Here is a 21728-nt window from a genome sequence, read left to right as displayed (position 1 = left end):
AATGATTATCCAGAAGTACCAGAGCATATTACCTTTAGGAGGAGATAAGAAAGAGAGATTAGTGTTAGGGAGAATTCAGCAGGGCATTTCTAAATTCCTTGGAGCAGGTTGATCTGCCAGATCCGCTGTTTTCTTGAGAGTGATCCTCAGGGGGTGTTTCTGGTCAGAGGTCACCTTCCACTCAGGCTGGGCATCACTCGGCTGGTGGCTGCCTTCAAGGGAGTGGTGGATCCAGGTGTTTAATCCTGCAACCTAAAGAGCTGTGGGGAGGTTAATATGCATGGATAGGGTCCCTTCCAGATAGGCGTGAGGGGCTCCTTTTTCCAGTCCTTTACCCAAACCTGGTCTCCAGGTTTATAAGGATGTACGGCTGTTCCTAGAGAGATGGGTAGTTGGTCAGTAACCCATCTGTGGACCTCAAAGACAGTTTTTCCAAGTCCTTGTAGTTGTTTCTGGATTTCTAAGTTCCCTATTTTCCCCAAATCTCCCTTTGGCCGAATGAAGGGAGGGGGTCTACCATATAGAATTTAAAAGGGAGAGAAACCTACCCTGGCCCTTGGGGCACAGAGTACCCGCAGGAGTACAAGAGGCAAGATATCTGTCCAGGGTAAGGTTGTCTCTTGGCATAGCTTAGCCATGGTCTGCTTTAGAGTCCAGTTCATGCGTTCTGCTTAACCCGGAACTCTGAGGCCTGTAGGCTGTATGTAGGTTCCATTTAATTCCTAAAGCCTTAGCTACCTGTTGTACTATTTCTGCTACAAATGCTGGGCCATTATTGTACCCTATGGTCAGAGGCATTCCATACCATGGGATTATATCCTTCAGCAGTGCCTTAGTGACTTCCCTCACCTTTTCCGTGTGAGTGGGATATGCCTCAACCCAGCCTGAAAAGGTGCAAACAAATAGTGTGTACTACTAAATGTAATACTTTAAACAATAATAAAAATAAATCCATAGGTGAAGAATATCCCTGGGTGAGGATTTAAAAGAAAAATCTCAGTCTAAGATTGCCAGATCTTAAGCTGAGCATATATTTAACTTTACTTAAAAATTGCCCAATTTCTCCAAAGTGCCAATACTTTTGTGAATTTCCACCAGCAAAGTATGAGCTGCCATTATTCCACATCCTCATCAGAACTTGGTATTCTTTTTTTTCAAGTTAAGCATTCAAATAGGTTGTTAAAGGTACATCTTTGTAGTTTATATTACATTCCCATAATGATTAGGTTTGTTAAGCAGATTCACAGATGGAAGACACTAGCCTAGGCTCTGGCAGAACCGCAACAGGAGCCATGAGAACATGTGGAGAAAGGGAATCCTTGTGAACTATTGGTGGAATGCTAAATGGTACAGTCACTATGGAAAACAGTATGGACGTTCCTCAAAACATTAAAAATAAAACTACCATATGATTTAGCAATTCCATTTCTGAGTGTACATCCAAAGAAATTAAAATCAGAAACTTGTAGAGATATCTGTATTCCCATAATGCTGTAGCATTATTTACAGTTACAATATATGGAAATAGCCTAATTGTCCATCAGCCTATGAATGGATAAAGATATGAGAACAGGCATATATACTGTATGTGTGTGTATATATATATACAGTCAATTTGCATATTATATATAAGTATATATATATATATCCTATCAAATAATAAAGATATAATATGCAAATTGACTGTCACTCCAACACACAGGATGGCTGCCCCATGTGGTTAAAGATGGCTGCCACAAGATGGCCAGCAGGGGAGGGCAGTTGGAGGCGACCAGGTCTGCAGGGGAGGGAGGACAGTTGGGGGGGGACCAGGCCAGCATGGGAGGGCAGTTGTGGGGGACCAAGCCTGCAGGAGAGAGCAGTTGGGGGCAACCAGGCCTGCAGGGGAAGGCAGTTGGGGGCGACCGGGCCTGCAGGGGAGGGAAAGCAGTTGGGGGTGACCAGGCTTGCAGGGGAGGGCAGTTGGGGGCAACCAAACCAGCAGGTGTGGGCACTTTGGGGGGACCAGGTCTGCAGGCGATGGCAGTGGAGTGACCAGGCCTGCAGAGGAAGGCAGTTGGGGGTGACCAGGCCAGCAGGGGAGGGCAGTTGGGGGCAACCAGGCTAGAAGGGGAGGGCAGTTGGGGGCAACCAGGCTGGGAGGGGAGGGCAGTTGGGGTCAATTGGGCCAGCAGGGGAGCAGTTAGGCGTCAATCAGGCTGGCAGGGAAGTGGTTAGGGGGTGATCAGGCTGGCAGGCAGAAGCAATTAGGTACAATCAGGCAGGCAGGTGAGTGGTTGGGAGCCAGCAGTCCCGGATTATGAGAAGGATGTCCAATTGCCGGTTTAGTCCCCTGTGGGATCAGGCCTAAACCGATAGTCAGACATCCCCGAGGGGTCCAGATTGGAGAGGGTGCAGGCTGGGCTGAGGGACACCCCCTGCCCAGTGCATGAATTTCGTGCACTGGGCCTCTAGTATATTTACTGAGTGGCCAGATTATTATGATCTCTGAACACATACTAATCTGGCCACTCAGTGTATATCCTATATAATAAGTGTATATCCTATATAATAAGAGGCTAATATGTAAATTGTCCCCTCGTCCAGGAGTTTGACCAGCAGGCAGGCCGGCCAACCTCCCATGTCCCCTCCCCCTGGCCAGGCTGGCCGGACCCCACCCATGCACAAATTCATGTACTGGCCTCTAATATCTATATTAATAAAAGAGTAATATGCTAATTAGACCAGGAGACCTTCCAGACATCCTTCCAGACAAAGCCATGGTGGTGGGGCGGAGGCAGAGGCAGTTAGGGGCAATCAGGCTGGCAGGGCAGCAGTTGGGACCAACCATGCCAGCGGGGGGGGGGGGGGGGCAGTGGGGGGCAAGAAGGCCGCCGGGGGAGGGGGCAATGGGGGTGAGAAGGCCGGCATGGGGGGCAGTTGGGGGTGAGCTGGTCGGCAGGGGAAGTTGGGGGCGAGCTGACCAGAAGGGGGGGCAGTTGGAGGGAAGCAGTCTGGCAGGGGTGGCAGTTAGGGGCGAGCTGGCTGACGGGGGGGGGGGGGCAGTTGGGGGCAAGCTGGCTGGCATGGGGGGCAGTTGGGGGAGAGCTGGCTGATGCGGGGGGGGCTGTTGGGGGCGAGAAGGCCAGCAGGGGGGCCAGTTGGGGGCAAGCTGGCCAGCGGGGTGGGCAGTTGGGGGCGAGCTGGCTAGCAGGGGGGGCAGTTGGAGGCGAGCAGTCCGGCAGGGGTGGCAGTTAGGGGCGAGCTGACTGATGCGGGGGGAGCAGTTGGGGGCAATCAGGCCAGCATGGGGGGTAGTTAGGGGCAATCAGGCTGGCAGGGGGGCAGTTGGGGGTGAGCTGGCTGGCAGGGGGGGCAATTGGAGGCGAGCATACCGACGGGGGGGGGGGGCAGGTGGGGCGATCGGGCTGGCGAGGAAGGCAGTTGGGGGCCATGAGGCCTGTAGGGGAGGGCAGTTGGGGGCCATGAGGCTGGCAGGGGAGGGTGGTTGGGGACCATGAGGCTGGCAGGGGAGGGCGGTTGGGGGCCATGAGGCTGGTGGGGGAGGGCAGGTAGGGGCCATGAGGTGGGCCAGGGAAGGCAGCTGGGGGCAATGAGGCCAGCCGGGGAGGGCAGTTGGGAGCCATAAGGCCTGCAGGGGAGAGAAGTTGAGGATGATCAGACCAGCAGGGAGGTCAGTTGGGGGCGAGCAGGCCAGCAGGTAGAATGGTTAGGGGCAATCAGGCAGGCAGGCAGGTGAGCGGTTAGGAGCCAGCGGTCCCGGATTGTGAGAGGGACAGGGATCAGCCCTAAACCAGCAGTTGGACATCCCCCGAGGGGTCCCAGATTGGAGAGGGTGCAGGCCGAGGCTGAGGGACACCCCCTGTGCATGAATTTCGTGCACTGGGCCACTAATATGTATATATATATATATATATATATATATATATATATATATATATATATATCCATCCTGAGTTACCAGATTATTGTGCATTCAGAGATCATAATAATCTAGCCACTCAGTGTATAAATTAAGTGGAAATAGAATTCTGGATCACCGATCACCTTCTTATATCATTTTGACTAGAATGCTATAGTTTAAACATAATGCACAGATAAAAATATATTTCTTAGGCATATACAAGTATTTATATATACAGTTACTTGGCTTAATTAAATAAAAATAAAAAGATACGAAAAGGTGGAGATACGTTTACCAGAAGCAGAGCTCAATAAGATAACTGAAAATTAAATGTAGATCATTTGGTAGCCAAAAGAAAAGAGGATACAGAGTGGTTTTCATAGTTGACCTTGATTCACACTGAGTAGTGCAAGTAGACTTTCCAAAAGTTATTCAAGTATTTTCATTTAAATACTTAAAACATTATTATTACAAACCCCAAAGTTGTATTGACTTAACAAATGTGGTATAAATTTAATTCATTTCTCTACATTAACAAGGAACACTTTTGTTATCTGTTTTTAAATTAGGTTGATTTTCATAATTGTGCTGACTGAGAACAGGATTAATATTTACTAATTGCCATTAAAATAGAAACAGGAATAAATTGTGGTAATGCCAACAATTTATTAGAAATAAGTACATGAGCACAAATAACAAAGGGATGTGCAGAGAAAAGAGTGGGATAGTCAGACTTAAAGAGCCATAATGACTTGATCCCAAGTGTGGGAGGGAGGAGATTTTGTTGAAAGGACTGCTCTAGATCTGGACTCCCTGGAATAAGAGCTGCCCCTGAGGCTCTCAGGCAAATACATAAAGTCTCAGTGCCCTGGTGCCAGTCACTCGGAGACCTCTTGTGACTCGCCTCATCTAGCCCATGAGAACTTCGTTTAAAGCAGGTGAGTGATTTTTTTTTTATTTCTGTGGGATGAAATTTCAGGCAAGAATGCCCTCTCCAGACTAGATGCTACAGGACCTACAGTAGGTGGTGGACAATATTAGGACCATTGTCTAGAAATAAATAGACAGAATTGAAGAGACAAAATCAGCTGTGTGCTAGAGCCACTTGTACTGACCCATTTGTGCCCACTGCTTGCAGACTCCACATTCACTGACAGCATGTGGGCAGCTGGAACAAGACCATGGTAGGAGAATATACACTGCAGAAATTGGCAAATACTACCGATCAGGGTTTTGTATTTGCATATGTATTTAAAGTATGGAGATGTAAAATAAACTACAATGATGTATCTTTAACAGCCTATTAGAATGCTTAAATTTTTAAAAAGATAGTACCAGGCCCTAGCTGGTTTGGCTCAGTGGACAGAACTTCAGCCCGCGGACTGAAGGTCCCAAGTTCAATTCCAGTCAGAGGCACATGCCCGGGTTGCAGGCTCAATCCCCAGTGGGGGGACATGCAAGAGGCAGCCTATCAGTGATTCTTTCTCTTCATTGATGTTTCCATATCTCTCTTCCTCTCCCTTCCTCTCTGAAATCAATAAAATAAAATATGTGTGTCTTATAAAAAGTACCAGGTCCTGATGAGGATGTGAAGTAATGGCAGTTCATACATTGCTGTTGGAAACTCACAAAATTGGCACTTTGGAGAAATTGGGCAATTTTTAAAAAAATATATTTTATTAATTTTTTACAGAGAGGAAAGGGATAGAGAGCTAGAAACATCGATGAGAGAGAAACATCAATCAGCTGCCTCCTGCACACCTCCTACTGGGGATGTGCCCGCAACCAAGGTAAGTGCCCTTGACCGGAATCGAACCCGGGACCTTTCAGTCCGCAGGCCAATGGTCTATCCACTGAGCCAAACCGGTTTCGGTGAAATTGGGCAATTTTAAAATAAAGTTAGACATATGCTTATCTTATGACCTGGCAATCTCAGTCGGAGATTTGTTTTAAATACTCACCCGAGGATATTTTTTCCATTGATTTTAGAAAAAGTGGAAGGAAGGGAGAAGGAGAGAGAGAGAGATAAGCATTGATGTGAGAGGGACAGACATTGATTGCTTGCCTCCCACACATGCCCGGACCAGGATAGGGATTGAACCTGCAACCCCCAGGTACCTGCACTTGGTTGGGAATCGAACCCGAGACCCTTTCATCGGTGTGCCTACAATCTACCAATGAGAAACACAGGCCAGGGCTAGACTTAGATTTTTAGCCAAATGAAGTGTAATTTAGTTTTTACTTCATATCAAATATATGAAATTTTAACATCGTTATTTGTAATCATCAGAACCTGAAAGCAATCCAAATGTACTCTAACTGGAAAATGAATGACTTAATCTGGTACATCCATATGATTGAATACTGTCAGCAATGAAGGAATGAGCTATTTTTTTTTTTTAAATATATTTTATTGATATTTTACAGAGAGGAAGGGAGAGGGATAGAGAGCCAGAAACATCGATGAGAGAGAAACATCGATCAGCTGCCTCCTGCACACCTCCCACTGGGGATGTGCCGGCAACCAAGGTACATGCCCTTGACCGGAATCGAACCCGGGACCCTTCAGTCCGCAGGCCGACGCTCTATCCACTGAGCCAAACCGGTTTCGGCGGGAATGAGCTATTAATACAAGTACAACATAGAAAAATTCAAATGCATTAGGTGAAGTGAAGCGACCCAGACTGCAAAGGGTACACACAGCATGACTCCATTTGTAAGACATTTTGGAAAAGACAGAATTGTAAGCCCAGAAAACAGATAAAAGGCTACAAAGGCTGGTGGGAGTTGACTAAAAGGGTGCCCATGGGTGTTTTTTGGGAGGGTGATGGAACAATTCTGTATTTTATTGTGGTAGTTGCATGTTTATTGAAACTCAGAAATGTAAACTAAAAAGAGTGAATTTCAATTTATTAATTTGTATGATTAAACATGAAAAAATAGAATGATGAAAATGGTACCTTAAATTCTCATTTTGCTATTGGATTCCATTCAAATTTAAAAAACATAAATTTCCTAGAATTTCTAAAAAGTGCATTTAAAAACTTTTTGCACATAAAAAGCACATATTCAGCCTGGCTAGGACAGTCACTCATTTCTAGTTGCAGTAAAAATTTTCAGAATCTTTCCTAGTTTACTAAAATAGAGTACACCACATAATAGTATGTTATACATTTATTCATCTTAATATATATGTAATGTTCTTGATGCCAAAGGAAAATACTTGTTATACAACATTACATAAAAAAGTAAGGCATAAAATAATATGTGAAAATCTGCTTAAAGAACAAAACATTTTGTAATTATGAACTATTTAGCTTAATGGGTATGATTAGTGATAATTAAAATGCCTCTTTGTTATTTTGTATTTTTATATCAATAGACATTTTTAAATTATTCAAATGTTAAGTTAAATAGAAATAATATTTTAAAATAATGTAATTCATGTTTGATTTTGAAGAACACAAAGGAAACAAAAAAGAGTCATAATTTGACTATATAATATTTAAAGACTCATATATAACTAAGATTAACAAGCAAGCAAATGTTTATTAATAAAACATGAAATGTTTTAATAAACATTATGTTCTTGAACAACTGAAAAATTTTAAAGACTGCATGTTAATAATAATTAAGTAAATTATGGTTCTTCCATAAACTTGTATATTTTACAGCCAGTCCAGTTATGTTAAAATATTTATAACTCTACTAGAGGGCGGGCATGCGGGGGTGACTCTCAGCCCAGCCTGCACCCTCTATAATCCAGGACCCCTTGGAGGTTGTCCAACTACAGGTTTAGGTCCAATCCCTGCAGTCAGACATCCCTCTCACAATCCAGGACCACTGGCTCTTAACCACTCACCTGCCTGCTTGCCTCATGCCCCTAACTGCTCTCCCCTGCCAGCCTGGTCGCCCCTAATTGCCTCTGCCTCGGCCCCCACCACCATGGCTTTGTCCCAAAGGAAGTTGAATGTCTGGAAGGTGGCCGGTCAACCCGGTCTATTACCCTTTTGTTAGTATAGATGTTAAAATGTGGTTTCATATCTGTAAAATATAAATAGGTTTCACATAGAGTATGTATGTAATCTATGTGAAAAATAGTGTCAGTATGTAAAAATTTAATTTAAAAAAACAAAGAATAAAGGTACATCATCCAAAGAGAAGTAATAAATGTAACTTCTCCATGCATTTCATTATCTTCAATTTATTTAAAGTGATAATTTCATAGTTTTACAGTTTACAAGGAAATGTATTTTAAACATCTTAATTTAGTATCTACCCTTTCAGATGACATAATGGACACTAGGGAAGTAATGTATATAGAACGCTGAGCCTGCTCTCAATTGGGAAATGAACAGTAAATAAATAATTACAATGATATAGGAGAAATGCTTTTTTAAAGACTATGCTTGTCTAAATTAGTGGTGTTAAGCATACATTATTTTGAAACCCATGTTATATTACGGCTGCTCTTCATTTTGTAGTAAAAAGGATAGGACATCACTACCTACTCAGGAAATGCCTTTGTTCTTCTCCTCCCAGGAGCCCCTACCAGTAGTCTCAAGACCTTCTCAATTTCATTCAGTTCAGAAGGCCATTTGCCCCTTAATCCATTCACAGAAGATGAAAGCGTATGTACTAACTTTTTTTAAATCTTCAAATCCTATATTCTTAGAGCTGTGACAAGACTCATGAGCCTCAAAGTCCTATTTGGGGAAATTGGTGATGAAAACACCTACTTCTCTGTGCTGTTAGAAGCCATCAATGGTGTACCATAGGTAGCATTTTTATATTTGTTCCTAACATTGAGATAAAAAATAATTTGTCCTATTTCACTGTGATAGCAGTCCATCAGTATAAATATATCCAATTTATAATACTAGGACAAGTGTTTCAATGTCCTGACATTTCAGTCTTTGTTTTATTTCTCCCTTCCAGTCTGTCATCCACTAGCTGCCAGGTTAACATATCCAAAATGTTCTTCAGTTTCATAACTCATTATGGCTGACCATTTATTCACAGATTAATCTGTATTCTGAGCAAATCAGTTTTGACTGGCATCTTTTCTCTAATTACCCAAATTTATACAACCACAACCACACAGAGCTGAAAGCAGTTTTAAATACATTTGGCATTTGCATGGCAAATATTTCTCCTTAAATTCCCAAATGACCTAGTTCCATTCTCTACTTGGTACTCCCATCAAATATTAGCATCCTAAACTATCTCCAAAGGTAATATCAAAAATAAGTTCTTAAAATCAACATGAATATAGACTGAAGTAACCCTTCCATTGTGTTCCCATATTAATTTAATTTTTACCACAAAGATGTTAATCATTAATTTAACTAGAGGCCTGGTACAGGAAATTCGTGCACTGGTAGGGTCCCTAGGTCTGGCCAGCAATCAGGGTCGATCGGCGCCTTCCTTCCCTGGCTGCGGCTGCCGGCCGGGTCCTTCCTTCATTGCACGCCACCCCCTGTGATCAGCGCATGTCATAGGGAGCGATTGAACTCCTGGTCTACCTGGTCGAACTCCCAAGGGGACATTTTGCATATTAGGATTTTATATAGAGAGAGATTATTTAATTTTCTGTACTTGTATAAGGGTTTATCTTGTTTATGAGATTAAGACTTCAGCTTTTAAATTTATCTTTATTGTTGAAAGTATTATCATACCTTATTTATCTTATTTACATATATGCATTGAAATCTTAACATCCTCAAGAACAGGACCATGTAGGTACTTAAAAGCAGCTGGAAATATCAAAGAAAAATATGCAGATAATCAAATTTTCCTCTGTCTCTGTAAATAGGTGATGAAGTCTTAAAAGATTTCCATGAGCATGACTGCACTAAATCACACTGGTGTTAGCCACACAGTCTTCCGCTTGCTGGGCATCCCTGGCCTTGAGGATCAGCACATGTGGATTTCTATCCCCTTCTTCATTTCCTACATCATCGCCCTGCTTGGGAACAGCTTGCTCATCTTCATTATCCTCACAAAACGCAGTCTCCATGAACCCATGTACCTCTTCCTCTGCATGCTGGCCGGAACAGATATTGTTCTCTCCATGTGCACAGTACCTCAGGCCTTGGCCATCTTCTGGTTCCATGCTGGGAAGATCTCCCTGAATCGTTGCATCACTCAGACATTCTTGCTCACTTCCACTTTTATGTCTGAGTCAGGGATCCTGCTGGTGATGGCATTTGACCGCTACATTGCCATATGCTACCCGCTGAGATACACAGCTATTCTTACACAGGCACTGATTGGAAAAATCGGTGCGACAATCTTTCTGAGAAGTTATGGGACAGTTTTCCCTGTTATATTTCTTCTGAAAAGACTGACTTTCTGCAAAAGCAACATCATCCCAAACACCACTTGTAAGCACATTGTCTTGGCCAAAATTTCCTGTAATGACATACGAGTAAACATCTGGTATGGTTTTTTTGTCCTAATGTCCACCTTGGTCTTAGATGTTGTGCTAATTTTTGTTTCATATATGCTTATTCTCCGTGCTGTCTTCCACATCCCATCCCGAGATGCTCGCCACAAAGCTCTCAATACGTGTGGCTCCCACGTCTGTGTCATCATCCTCTTTTATGGGCCTGGGATCTTCTCAGTTCTCACTCAGCGCTTTGGACGCCACATCGCACTCCACGTTCACGTTCTGCTGGCCAATGTCTATATTCTCATTCCACCTATGTTAAATCCCATCGTTTATGGCATTAAGACCAAGCAGATTCGGGACCTGGTGGTTTGTTGTTTCCAAAACAGAAATGACTTTAATAATAGAAACTAACCTTGTACTTTTCTCAGTAATTCTCACCAGGCTTGAGGTGACATTATTTATCAGGATGTGGAGAGGTCCAGTAGAGATACTAGTCAAATGTCTTTTTGTCGAGTTGTCTTAGAGCAATTGTATGAGTAATATGTTGATGGATGTTTCTTGCAAAGCCTTGAATAGGTCATTAGATATCAGTTTCTTTGGGGTCTTAGTTAGTGTTCTCATAGAATTCAGATCAGTTCACCTCTCCACTCCTAGACGAGAGGTTAGAATGCAATGAAGTGGAGACTGGCCTTCCATGGAAAATTGTTGAACTATACTGAGGTATTCTATGCTTTGAATGTCAGCAGTTGTCTTATTCCTCTCATTAGGACATTTTTCCAGCCATTCACCCCTATATCATATCCTTATATTTTTTCTTTTAGACAGATTATTATGAAATGTATATATTACATATGTCATATATATTCAATTTACCATTAGTATACTTTTAGCATAAATGAGTGCTCCTGTAAATACATTTTTCTTCTTGCTTTTAAAATACAAAACAGCCTTAACAGGTTTGGCTCAGTGGATAGAGCATCAGCCTGCGGACTGAAAGGTCCCAGGTTCAATTCCGGTCAAGAGCATGTATCTTGGTTGTGGGCACATCCCCAGTAGGAGGTGTGCAGGAGGCAGCTGATCTTTCTCTCTCATCGATGTTTCTGACTCTCTATCTCTCTCCCTTCCTCTCTGTAAAAAATCAATAAAATATATTTTTAAAAAATAAAATAAAAAACAGTTCATTAATGCTTATGTTTGTAAAATTTTTACTTATGTTGTTAATTATTTAGAAGAAAATATTCAACATGAGACCAAATAAAGTACACACAAAAAAAGTATACTAAACAAGTATTAAACAGAAAATACACTACTATGTAACAAATGTTATCTAGGTTAACAAAAGTGCATACTAGGTTAAATCAACCATGGCACATCTACTAGTATAATTTACAATATAAAAGAGTAGTGAGAGGTAATAATATGGGTTTATATGTTTGCTGATGGAAATATATTCACATTATATTTGTGAGACAAGTATGTCCCAGATCAGTCAGGTAAATATGATGGAATTTTTAAATAATATGTTTAACTAACCATCACTCATCAATCTATGCTAAAATTGTATGAATGGGTGACTATATTTGGGTTATAAGGTATAGGTGATTTTTATAATAATTTTAGTCTGAATTTTCTAATACTTATACAGTGTGCATAAAGAAAAATAAGTTAAAAGCTTTTTATTTTTTAAAAAAACATATGTTCAAACTTTGATCAATATTTCCTTTAGTATAGGAATGCAAGAGATTAATTATCTCAGGTTTTGATTGTGTGGAAACATTTTTATTTTATTAGTCTTAATTTTGAAAGGGATAATTTCATGGGTATAGAATTTTAATTTGGCAGGAGTTTTTAGAACTTCAAAATTTTTCATCAATTACTTTTTAATTCTATCTTTTGTATTAAGAACTGACTTGAAAGTTTTACTCTTGCTCCTATTAATGTAATGTACCTTTTATAGCTGGCTTTTTTTGTCTTTTTTTTTTTTAAAGAACATTTATAATATATCCATCTGTGGATAGTTTGCATACGTCTTCTTGGAGTTTTTCTGACCTTCTTGAATTTGTGAATTTATACCTTTTCATTCATTTGGAAATGGTTTCTGTTATTATTTTCTTGAATATTCTTTTTCCCCAGTTTCTCTCTTCTCTCTGGTTGGAACTACAATTATTCTTTTATATACTTTGAATATGTCTATCATTTGTCTTATGCTCATTTTTTTATTCTCTTTTTCTTCCTTTCACTTCAGTTTCTGTCTTTTGTATTAATCTATCTCCCAGTTCCTAATCCTATCTTTTTTTTTTAATTCATTGTTTAAATCCATCCATTAAGTGCATCTTTTTAGGTAATAATATTTTTAGTTGTATAATAACATTTGACTATTTCAAGATCCTAATTCCTATTATCTCGCTAAACATTTATCTTAACTATATTTTATTTATTTTTAACAAAATTCTATAAATCTTGCCTGATATTTCCAACACTTGAATTACTTATTTGTCTTCTTGTTTCTGTTTTAACTTTTGATCATTGATTATAAGGTCATATCTCTTTCCAGATCAAGTAATTTTTTAAAAAATATATATATACAATCCTAGTATGTATAATGTGTATTTTGTTAACACTTCGTACATATTAAACTTGATCAAAAACAAGTTAAGTATAATTTTTTAATTTCAGTAATCTCTCCTATATAAAAAAATAAATATAATAGACCACAAAAAAAGTTTAAAAAAAAAAAAAAAGAGAGAGAGAGAGAGAGACCTGATTGCATGGCCCCAAAGAGAGAACTGGAGGGTCAACTACCTCGGTCACAGTCCTGAGTTAATATCCCATATCACCCTCAGACACCATCTTCCCAGGGTCAGGCACTCCTATTATTTTTTGTTTGTTTCTTTGTTTTCGTTTTTAATTTATTGTTGACACTATTACAGATATCCCCCATTTCTCCCCCTCCTTTACCCACTCTACTCAGTCTCCATTTCCCCTCCCTCTGGCCATCACTACACTGTTGTCTATGTCCATGGGCTATGCATATATGTTCTTTGGCTAATCTCTTTACCTTCTTTCATCCAGTCCTCCCGTATCCCACTCCCATCTGACCTCTATCAGTCTCGTCCATGTATCCATGCCTCTGATTATCTTTTTTTCATCAGAGGCATAGATACATAGAAAAGACTGACAGCTGTCTGTTAATAAAATATTTTTAAAATAAATAAAACACATACATAGACATGTATACAATATTTTTAAACTCAATGAAATAGATAACCCTCCATTATGTGAGTACGCTTCATCCAATCAGTTGGAGGCCTTAAAAGCAAAGGCTGAGGTCCCCAAGGAAGTTGGAAACATAGAAATTCAGATTGCAACATAGAAATTCTAGCACTGTGGACTAAGGAATATGGACTAAGATGAGGACACGTTTTGATTATTGATTTAGAAATGTGGAGATCATTATGATTTTAACAAGTGTCATTTAAATGAGCTGGTGTGAGCGAACGAGAAAATGGAGTGGGGTCAAGAGAAAAATTTGGGGATTTGAGACTGCCAGTGGACACTAGGTACTTTCCTCTATGCTGGAGAAGGGAAATGAAGTAGTAGATGTAGGTGAATGTAGATTGGGGAGGGGGAGTGGTTCAAATTTATTTCTGTTTTGGTATATTTTTACACTGAAGAAAAAAGTGATATGAAAAGATGTGAATGGCCCTGGCAGGTGTTGCTCAGTGATTAGAGTGTCAGCCTGCACACCGAGGGGTCGTGGATTTGATTCCCCATCAAGGGCAAGTACCTGGGTTGCAGGTTAGATCCTGCACCCTACTCAGGGCCCGAGTGGGAGGCAACAGATCAATGTGTCTCTCTCACATCACTGTTACTCTCTCCCCGCCTCACTTTCTTTCTCTCTCACTCTCTTTCCCACCCCCTCCATCCCTCCTTTCCACTCTTTCTAAAAATCAATGGAAATCCTTGGGTGAGGATTAACAACAACAAAAAGATGAGAATGATTCCAATAAAGAAAAAACGTTCAAAATAACAAGGACAGAGAGAAAAATGGTTGGAGAAATGTCCTAAGCTTGATGAGAGCAAAGCCATTCAAAGCACAGAACACCTTGAAAAGAATAGTTCAACAATTTTTAGAAAAAAACACTGTCAAAGATTTAACTCATTAAATTCCATAGTCCACAGCTATTTAGGTAAGTACGACTTAGAGAGGTGGCCTGATCTAGTTCTTAATTCTATGGGTGAGAAAGCTAATTGAGGCCCCCAAGACAGATACTTAATGACAGATTAGAGGCTTTGGGAGAAAATTGCCTCAAAACTTCACTGATACAATTGCACTAGAAACACCAACTTCTGGATTCATTTGGCAAGTACTATCTCACCTGCTGCAGTATACTGCTGCTAAAGATCACATCATACATTAATGGCGGTGTGTGTTTCTCAGCATCTAGAAGGGTTCAGGAATCTGGAGGAGGAGCTGTGTGTAAATTAATCAAGAGTCCAGAGACAAAACATAATTTTGGAAGGCATTTGGGGGGCCAGAGGAGCCTGGCTAAAGAAACCAAGTTCTCCCTTGTCTCAGAACCCCTTGCTTTTTATTAACACAAGTTGTCCAAAGGCAAGGTAGATATACACATCAAAGGCCAGGGTTAGTATACAGAATCCATTGTCAGATGGGAGGAATTGCCTATGGCTGTTCAGGTGTTTGGCCAGTTGGAGGCAATAACATGTAGAGTAGGATGCCCTCATCTGTCTGGCAGCAAGTAATCATTTATGCATCCTTTTCAGGTTTGGGGAAATGCCCTCAGCCATCTCCAGATGATTCAGCCCTGCTGACATGCTGGAATTGGCTTCCAGCAATACATGGATACAATGACTGCACAAACGAATCAGCTTCCAACAGAGAAAGTTATTTATGCTTTGTAAACAACAGATGGACCACCTGGTCCCTGATTTGCTTGGTCTTAATCCCATAAATGATGGGATTCAGCATGGGAGGAGCCAGAATGCAAATATCAGCCACCAACACATGGATATGGGAGGAGATGTGGCGTCCAAACCTCTGAATAAGGGCTGTAAAGATCCCAGGCCCATAGAAGAGGATGATGACACAGACGTGGGAGCCACAAGTATTGAGAGCTTTGTGGCGAGCATGTTGGGATGGGATGTGGAAGACAGCTCGAATAATCAACACATAGGAAACACAAATTAGCACAACATCTAAGATCACTGTTGACATTAGGACAAAAAACCCATACCAAATATTTACTCGTATGTCATCACAGGAAACATGGGCCAAAACAATGTGCTGACAAGCAGTGTTTGGGAGAATGTCACTTTTGCAGAAGGTCAGTCTTTTCAGAAGAAATATTATGGGGGACATTATACCATAACTTCTCAGAAAGATTGCCACACCAATTTTCCCAATCAGTGCTTGTGTAAGAATGGTGGTGTATCTCAGTGGGTAGCAAATGGCAATGTAGCGGTCAAATGCCATCACCAGCAGGATTCCTGACTCAGACATGAAGGTGGAATGGATGAAGAAGAGTTGAGTGATGCAACAATCCAGGGAGATCTTCCCAGCATGGAACCAGAAGATGGCCAAGGCCTGAGGTACTGTGCACGTGGAGAGGACAATGTCTGCTGTGGCCAGCATGCAGAGGAAGAGGTACATGGGTTCATGGAGGCTGCTTTTTGTGAGGATAATGAAAATAAGCAGGCTGTTCCCAAGCAAGGCGCTGATATAGGAAATGAAGAAGGGGATGGAAATCCACATGTGCTGGTTCTCTAACCCAGGGATGCCCAGCAAGTAGAAGACTGTGTGGCTAACACCTGTGTAATTTGAGGTAGTCATATCTGAATCAGATGACGTGGCAACTCACTTCCTATTCACGGGCAGCAAAGAAAAATAAGATTATACTTGATTTTCTTACCAAAACCGGACTGTTCACATATACCTAATTCTATTCCATTTTGAGGGTGCCATGGAATAGCCCTAGCCAATTTGGCTCAGTGTATAGAGCAGGGGTCCTCAAACTTTTTAAACAGGGGGCCAGTTCACTGTCCCTCAGACCGTTGGAGGGCCGGACTATAGTTTAAAAAAAAAAACTATGAACAAATTCCTATGCGCACTGTGGGCCCGGGACGAGTCGGTTCCTAAGCAGGACAGGCAGCGGCACTCGGCGGGCCGGATAAATGTCTTCGGCGGGTGGCATGTGGCCTGCAGGCCGTAGTTTGAGGACGCCTGGTATAGAGCATCAGCCTGTGGACTGACAGGTCCCAGGTTTGACTCTGGTAAAGGGCACATGACAGGGTTGTGGGCTCGATCCCCAGTGGGGGGTGTGCAGGTGGCAGCAGATCGATGATTCTCTCTCATCATTGATGTTTCTATCTCTCTCCCTTTCTCTTCCTTACTGAAATTAATAAAAAATATTTTTAAGTGAATAAAATATGGATTCTTTTCTGAATGAGGTCTTAAGCTCCTAAATAAGATAGACTTTTATATAACTAACTAATGATTAAGTCAACATATTATATAAAATCTGTATATATATAAAAGGCAAAAATGCAAAGTGTCCCCTCGGGAGTTCCACCAGGAGACCCAGAGTTCAATCACTCGCTATGACATGTGCTGACCACCAGGGGGTGGCGCGGAACAAAGAAAGGCCCAGGCGGGCCAGCAGATGGAAGGCCCTGATCACCAGCCAGGCCCAGGGATCCTACTCAGACCTCTAGTATTTAATATTGAAACACAGTATTACTTATTGTTCATATTTCTAGTAGTCTTAAAAATTACTTCATATTTAAACTTTGCCTCAAAAATAAAGTAGGATATCATCAGGTTGAGGAAGTACCAAATAATGAATGGAGTGAAGTTGTTTGGGAGTTTAACAAGAAAAGTTTGACACATAAATGCAAAATATTCAAAGCAGCTTTTAGCTCTGAGAGGTTGTGATGGTGAAAATTTGAAGTAATTGGGGGAAAAAAATATCACAACAAAGGTAGATTGGGTCCTAATATAAATTAGAGTATAGATGTCATGTTAGGAAAAATGGTCAGCCATATATAGTTTTAGAAATTGGAAACCATATTGGATATATTTATCTGGCAGCTATGGGATAGATAGAAAGGATGGAAAAGGAGAGCAAAGACTAAAATAATAAAGTTTGCTCAATTAAGAGGAATTGATGTATTGATGAATTACTGTCACATTGAAGTAAGATCAGGAAAGTATCCTTTTTAAAGTAACTTCTCAATTTTAGGAACTGATATGAACATGTTACTTGTGACACACCATTCATTTCTTCTGCCAACACTGGCAATAAAGATTATCATCATCCACTTTTCAAAATGGGAATTTCACGCTCAAGAATATTGTCACAACTCAAAGAACAGAGCTGGAATTTGAAGCTTTTCTACATTTACTGGGCACAATTTCCTCATCTTAGAAATAGGTTGAGTAAAAGAGACCTTTCTAAACTAATGAAATTGAGATGCCCTCCTGACCTAGGGAAGAATGTCCCTCAATAGGTAGCTCTATGCGACTCCCTTTACCACAGAATGAAGAGCAGGAAAAATACCAGAAAGGTTTTATAGTTATGATTGAAATTTCACCAGCTTTTGATATTTGCTTCCTTGGTATTGTCTCTAAAAAGGTGGGGGGTTGTAAATTTTTGGTAAGGATGTAAAGTACTGTGCATCCTGTACCCAAGCCAGGAGAAGGCGGACACCTTGAGAAATGCCTCTGTTGTCCAGTGTTGTACAGACTGAAAAAACAGGTGCTAACATGGATAGAAGGCAAGTGGGCCAAACTACAAAAACTGGGGAAGAAGGCAGAAAAAATAAAAAGTTAAACTGTTTCAGATTCTAGAAGTGCAGGTGGTTTAGTGGACAGAAGCAAGCACAATTACTTGTGGAAAGAATAATTTCAGCCCTGGTCACGTGGCTCAGTGGTTGGAGTAATGTCCCATACACCAGTATACCAGTAGGTTGTGGGTTGATTCCTGGTCAGGACACATACCTAGGTTGTGGGTTTCAATCCCCAGTTGGGGCATGTACAGGAGGGAACTGATCAATGTTTCTCCATATTTTTTTCTGTCCCTTCCTCTCTCCCTCTCCTACTTAAAAAAAAAAGTAATAAATAAAAATTTTAAAAAAAATAATTTCACTTTCAGGGCAAAGCTCTAGATCCTAAACTCTGCACACCTCTCCAGGCGATAGTTTAACTTGATATCAGCTTGCAGGATTTGAGCTTAGTGCAGAACACAGATAGTGCGAAGTTCAGAGATTCCAGGAATGAAGTAGCAGAGGTAAGCTATTGTTAGCATCTTTGCATTACACAGTGCCTGGCTTAGACCTAGCACATATGTTCGCTTGTCCTCCAGATTTTATTCTCCTCACTTCTAAATTTAATTTCCAGAGCAGGAAGATCTGCCCCTGCTTTTATTTTCATGCTACCCCTAAGAAACAACTAAAATTGTACTAAAAATAAAATCACTTGAATGGAGCCCAGTAGACGCTTGTGAATGTGCCTGCTGCGGTCAGCAACTACCACCAGGTCGCTCTGTGGTCACACAACCATCATGACAATATAAATGGCCCTGAGGAAAACCATCCTCCTGGAGATGGAAAAAATCTGAATAGATATGATAATGCCACTGGGGGTGATGGACAAGTGTGACTCTATTGACAAAATAATGGCAGGGAAAGGTGGTGATAGAGCAAATAAGTAACTAAAGAGAAAAGCTAAACAGGACCTGCTTACACATATTGATAAATCTGGGCTACTTTGGGAGCAGCATAGAGGACTTTTCTTTAAGGTAGAAGAGAATACAGGCTAAGGAGCGTGCCAGTTGTGGGCTGGTCTTCGGGTGAAGTTTTATGAACTAGAGTGGCTCCTTGTATAACTCAAGGTCACTTTGAAAAACCTTCTCAAATGCTTCTGCAGCCTTGATCCAGGCACCTTCAATCCCCTAGACAAGATGCATTTTACTGTCTGATTTGTTCTGTGGAGCGGCCTGCCCCAACTCAGTGCACTCTCACAGTCTGCCCACTGTGTCAGGAAGGTGCCTGCATGACATCTTTCCACAGGTCACTCCTATCCCTCTAGTTTCACAGGAGTCTAATCACCAGAGCACCTATTCAGGGATAGTAGGATATTGTCACTGTTTCCCACTTGATTGTAAACTTTCTAAGGTTTGAGAATTGTCTTGTTAAAAAATGGATGCTCCCAGCACTCTGATGCACAATGTAATTCCTCAATAATGATAACTAGTGGATGGGAAGTATAAACAGCCAGGACAGGAGCCACGAGTGAGTCCTTTCTAGTGCCTAAAATGTTTACAATGAGAATCTGGTGACAGGGTGGAACTTTCTGTAGAGGGGTCCAGGCTCCTTGGCACACTGAGAGCTAATTGTGGGCTCAGGCCCAAAGACGCCCCACCTGCCCCTCCCAGGCAGCACTATCCATTCTACTTATACATCTATATTTGTAAGTCTGGTCCAGTGGTGTGCTGATGAAATAGCTCTTGGGGGGGGGAGGGTGCGGGGGGGAGAAAGGCCCTTTTATTATTTTTTGTTGTTGTTAATCCTCACCTGAGGATATTTTCTCCATTGATTTTCAGAGAGAGTGGAAGGGAGAGGGAGAGACAGAAACATCAACCCAGGTACGTGCTCTTGACCGGAACCGAACCCACAACCCTTCCGTTTGTGGGCTGGCACTCTATCCACTGAGCCAAACTGGCCAGGGTAAGGAAAACCCCTTTCTATAGTATTTGCCAATTCCTTCAGTTAAAATCCGTCTGTGTTACACAGTTTCAAACTACCTACATGATACCCCTATATGTAGATTTAGCAAGAAATGTACACAATTGACTCTTACAAGCACTACTGCGGTCATTATTCTCATTCTACCCAATTAACTCCAGACGAAGGTCCTAATATTTTCAACCATCTACTTTATGCCTCATAACCCCTAGTATTCCTCTTAAAATTTTATTTCAGCCTGGCCACAGTGGCTCAATGGTTGAGCGTTGACCTATGAACCAAGAGCTCACAATTCGAGTCACAGTTCAGTTCCCTGTCAGGGCACAGGCCTGGGTTGTGGGCTCAATCCCCAGTAAGGGTCATGCAGGAGACAGCTAATCAATAATTCTCTCTCATCACTGATGTTTCTATCTCTCTCTCCCTCTTCCTACATCTCTGAAATCAATAAAAACATATTTTTAAAAGTTTATTTTACAGCAATAAAATAGTCACTCACCTGCTTCATGTGCAGCCCTCATGGGCTAGAATGGGATGCATCACAGGAGGACTCTAAGAGATGGGCATCAGAAAGCAGAGATTTTATGCATTTGCCTAAAGACCATAGAGTAAGCTAATGCACAAGGGATCTCAGACTTAATACACATGTGTCAAGTCGTTATGGTTCTGCAATGACACCCCCACACCACCCAGTCCTCCAGGGCCCATCCGTACATAACAGGTGCACATTTTTGTTTTCAAGAAATCCAATGTTAGCATTGCTATGGGAAATATCTCTGATTCCTTTCTAAGGGAAATTAATAAATATTAATTCTTTCCTAATCAATATGTATAACTTGAAAATCAATATACAAATTATATTATATAATTTTACTTTTAAACAGTTTTATACTTAAAGGAAAACTACCTAGTACACTGGACAAATGCCATGCTAACATGTTACATTAGTAGGATACATATGTTAAAATTAACTAATACTGATGGATTGCTATTAACTAACATCCATACTGTATTTAGACTTCATAATTTTTACCCGATGTCCTTTTTCTCTTCCAGGATCAGATTCAGGATTACACGTAGTAGTCATTTCTCTTTAGGCTGCTCCTGGCTGTCACAGTTTCCCAGACTTTCATCATTTTTGATGACCTTTAAAGTTCTAATGGTCTTTGGGGATTTACCTGGTGCTCTTTTCATAACAATACTGAGGTTATAGGATTTGGGGAGGAGGACTACAGAGGAAAATTGCCATTTTGAACCCCATCATGGTTTATTACTGTTGATGTTGATTATACTAGTATTCATGTGACTGAGTGTCTTTCGGGCTTCTACACTGTAAGTTACTCTTTTTTCTCTTTCCAGAATACACTCTTTAGAAAAAAGTCACTATGAGCATCTCACACTTAAGAGGTGGAGAGTTATGCTCCACTTCCTTGAGGGTGGAATATCTGTACAAATTATATAAAATTAGGTGGCTTCTGGTCAAGATAGTGGTGTAGGTACATATGTTACTTGCCACCTCCCACAACCACATCATAATTACAACTACTTTGTAGAACAACCACCGGAAATCTAGCTGAGCAGAAGTCTTATAACTAAGGATATCAAGAAGCAGCCACATCGAGACTGGAAGAAGAGGCAAAGGGTACAGAATGGGCTGGTCCCACACCCATG

General features: G+C 41.2%; 1 protein-coding gene and 1 pseudogene across 2 annotated transcripts; one reads left to right on the top strand and one right to left on the bottom strand.

Annotated features, from left to right (window-relative positions):
- Positions 1–9749: 9749 nt before the first annotated feature.
- On the top strand, positions 9750–10690 carry LOC308233388 (olfactory receptor 52B4-like; annotated as a pseudogene). Its single transcript has one exon. The product of its transcript is annotated as an olfactory receptor 52B4-like (transcript).
- Positions 10691–15204: 4514 nt separating this feature from the next.
- On the bottom strand, positions 15205–16149 carry LOC308233375 (olfactory receptor 52B4-like; the record flags this gene model as incomplete). Its single annotated transcript, XM_080640307.1, has 1 exon — positions 15205–16149. One exon carries the CDS (start codon positions 16147–16149, stop codon positions 15205–15207), a length of 945 nt encoding a protein of 314 aa, XP_080496433.1.
- Between the last annotated feature and the right edge of the window lie 5579 nt (positions 16150–21728).

This window comes from Plecotus auritus, assembly GCF_963455305.1.
Source record: "Plecotus auritus genome assembly, chromosome: 9".
In the NCBI taxonomy this organism is placed as follows: Eukaryota; Metazoa; Chordata; class Mammalia; order Chiroptera; family Vespertilionidae; genus Plecotus; species Plecotus auritus.
The sequence above is the reverse complement of the archived record's forward strand: the minus strand, read 5'-3'. Positions and strand labels throughout refer to the sequence as shown.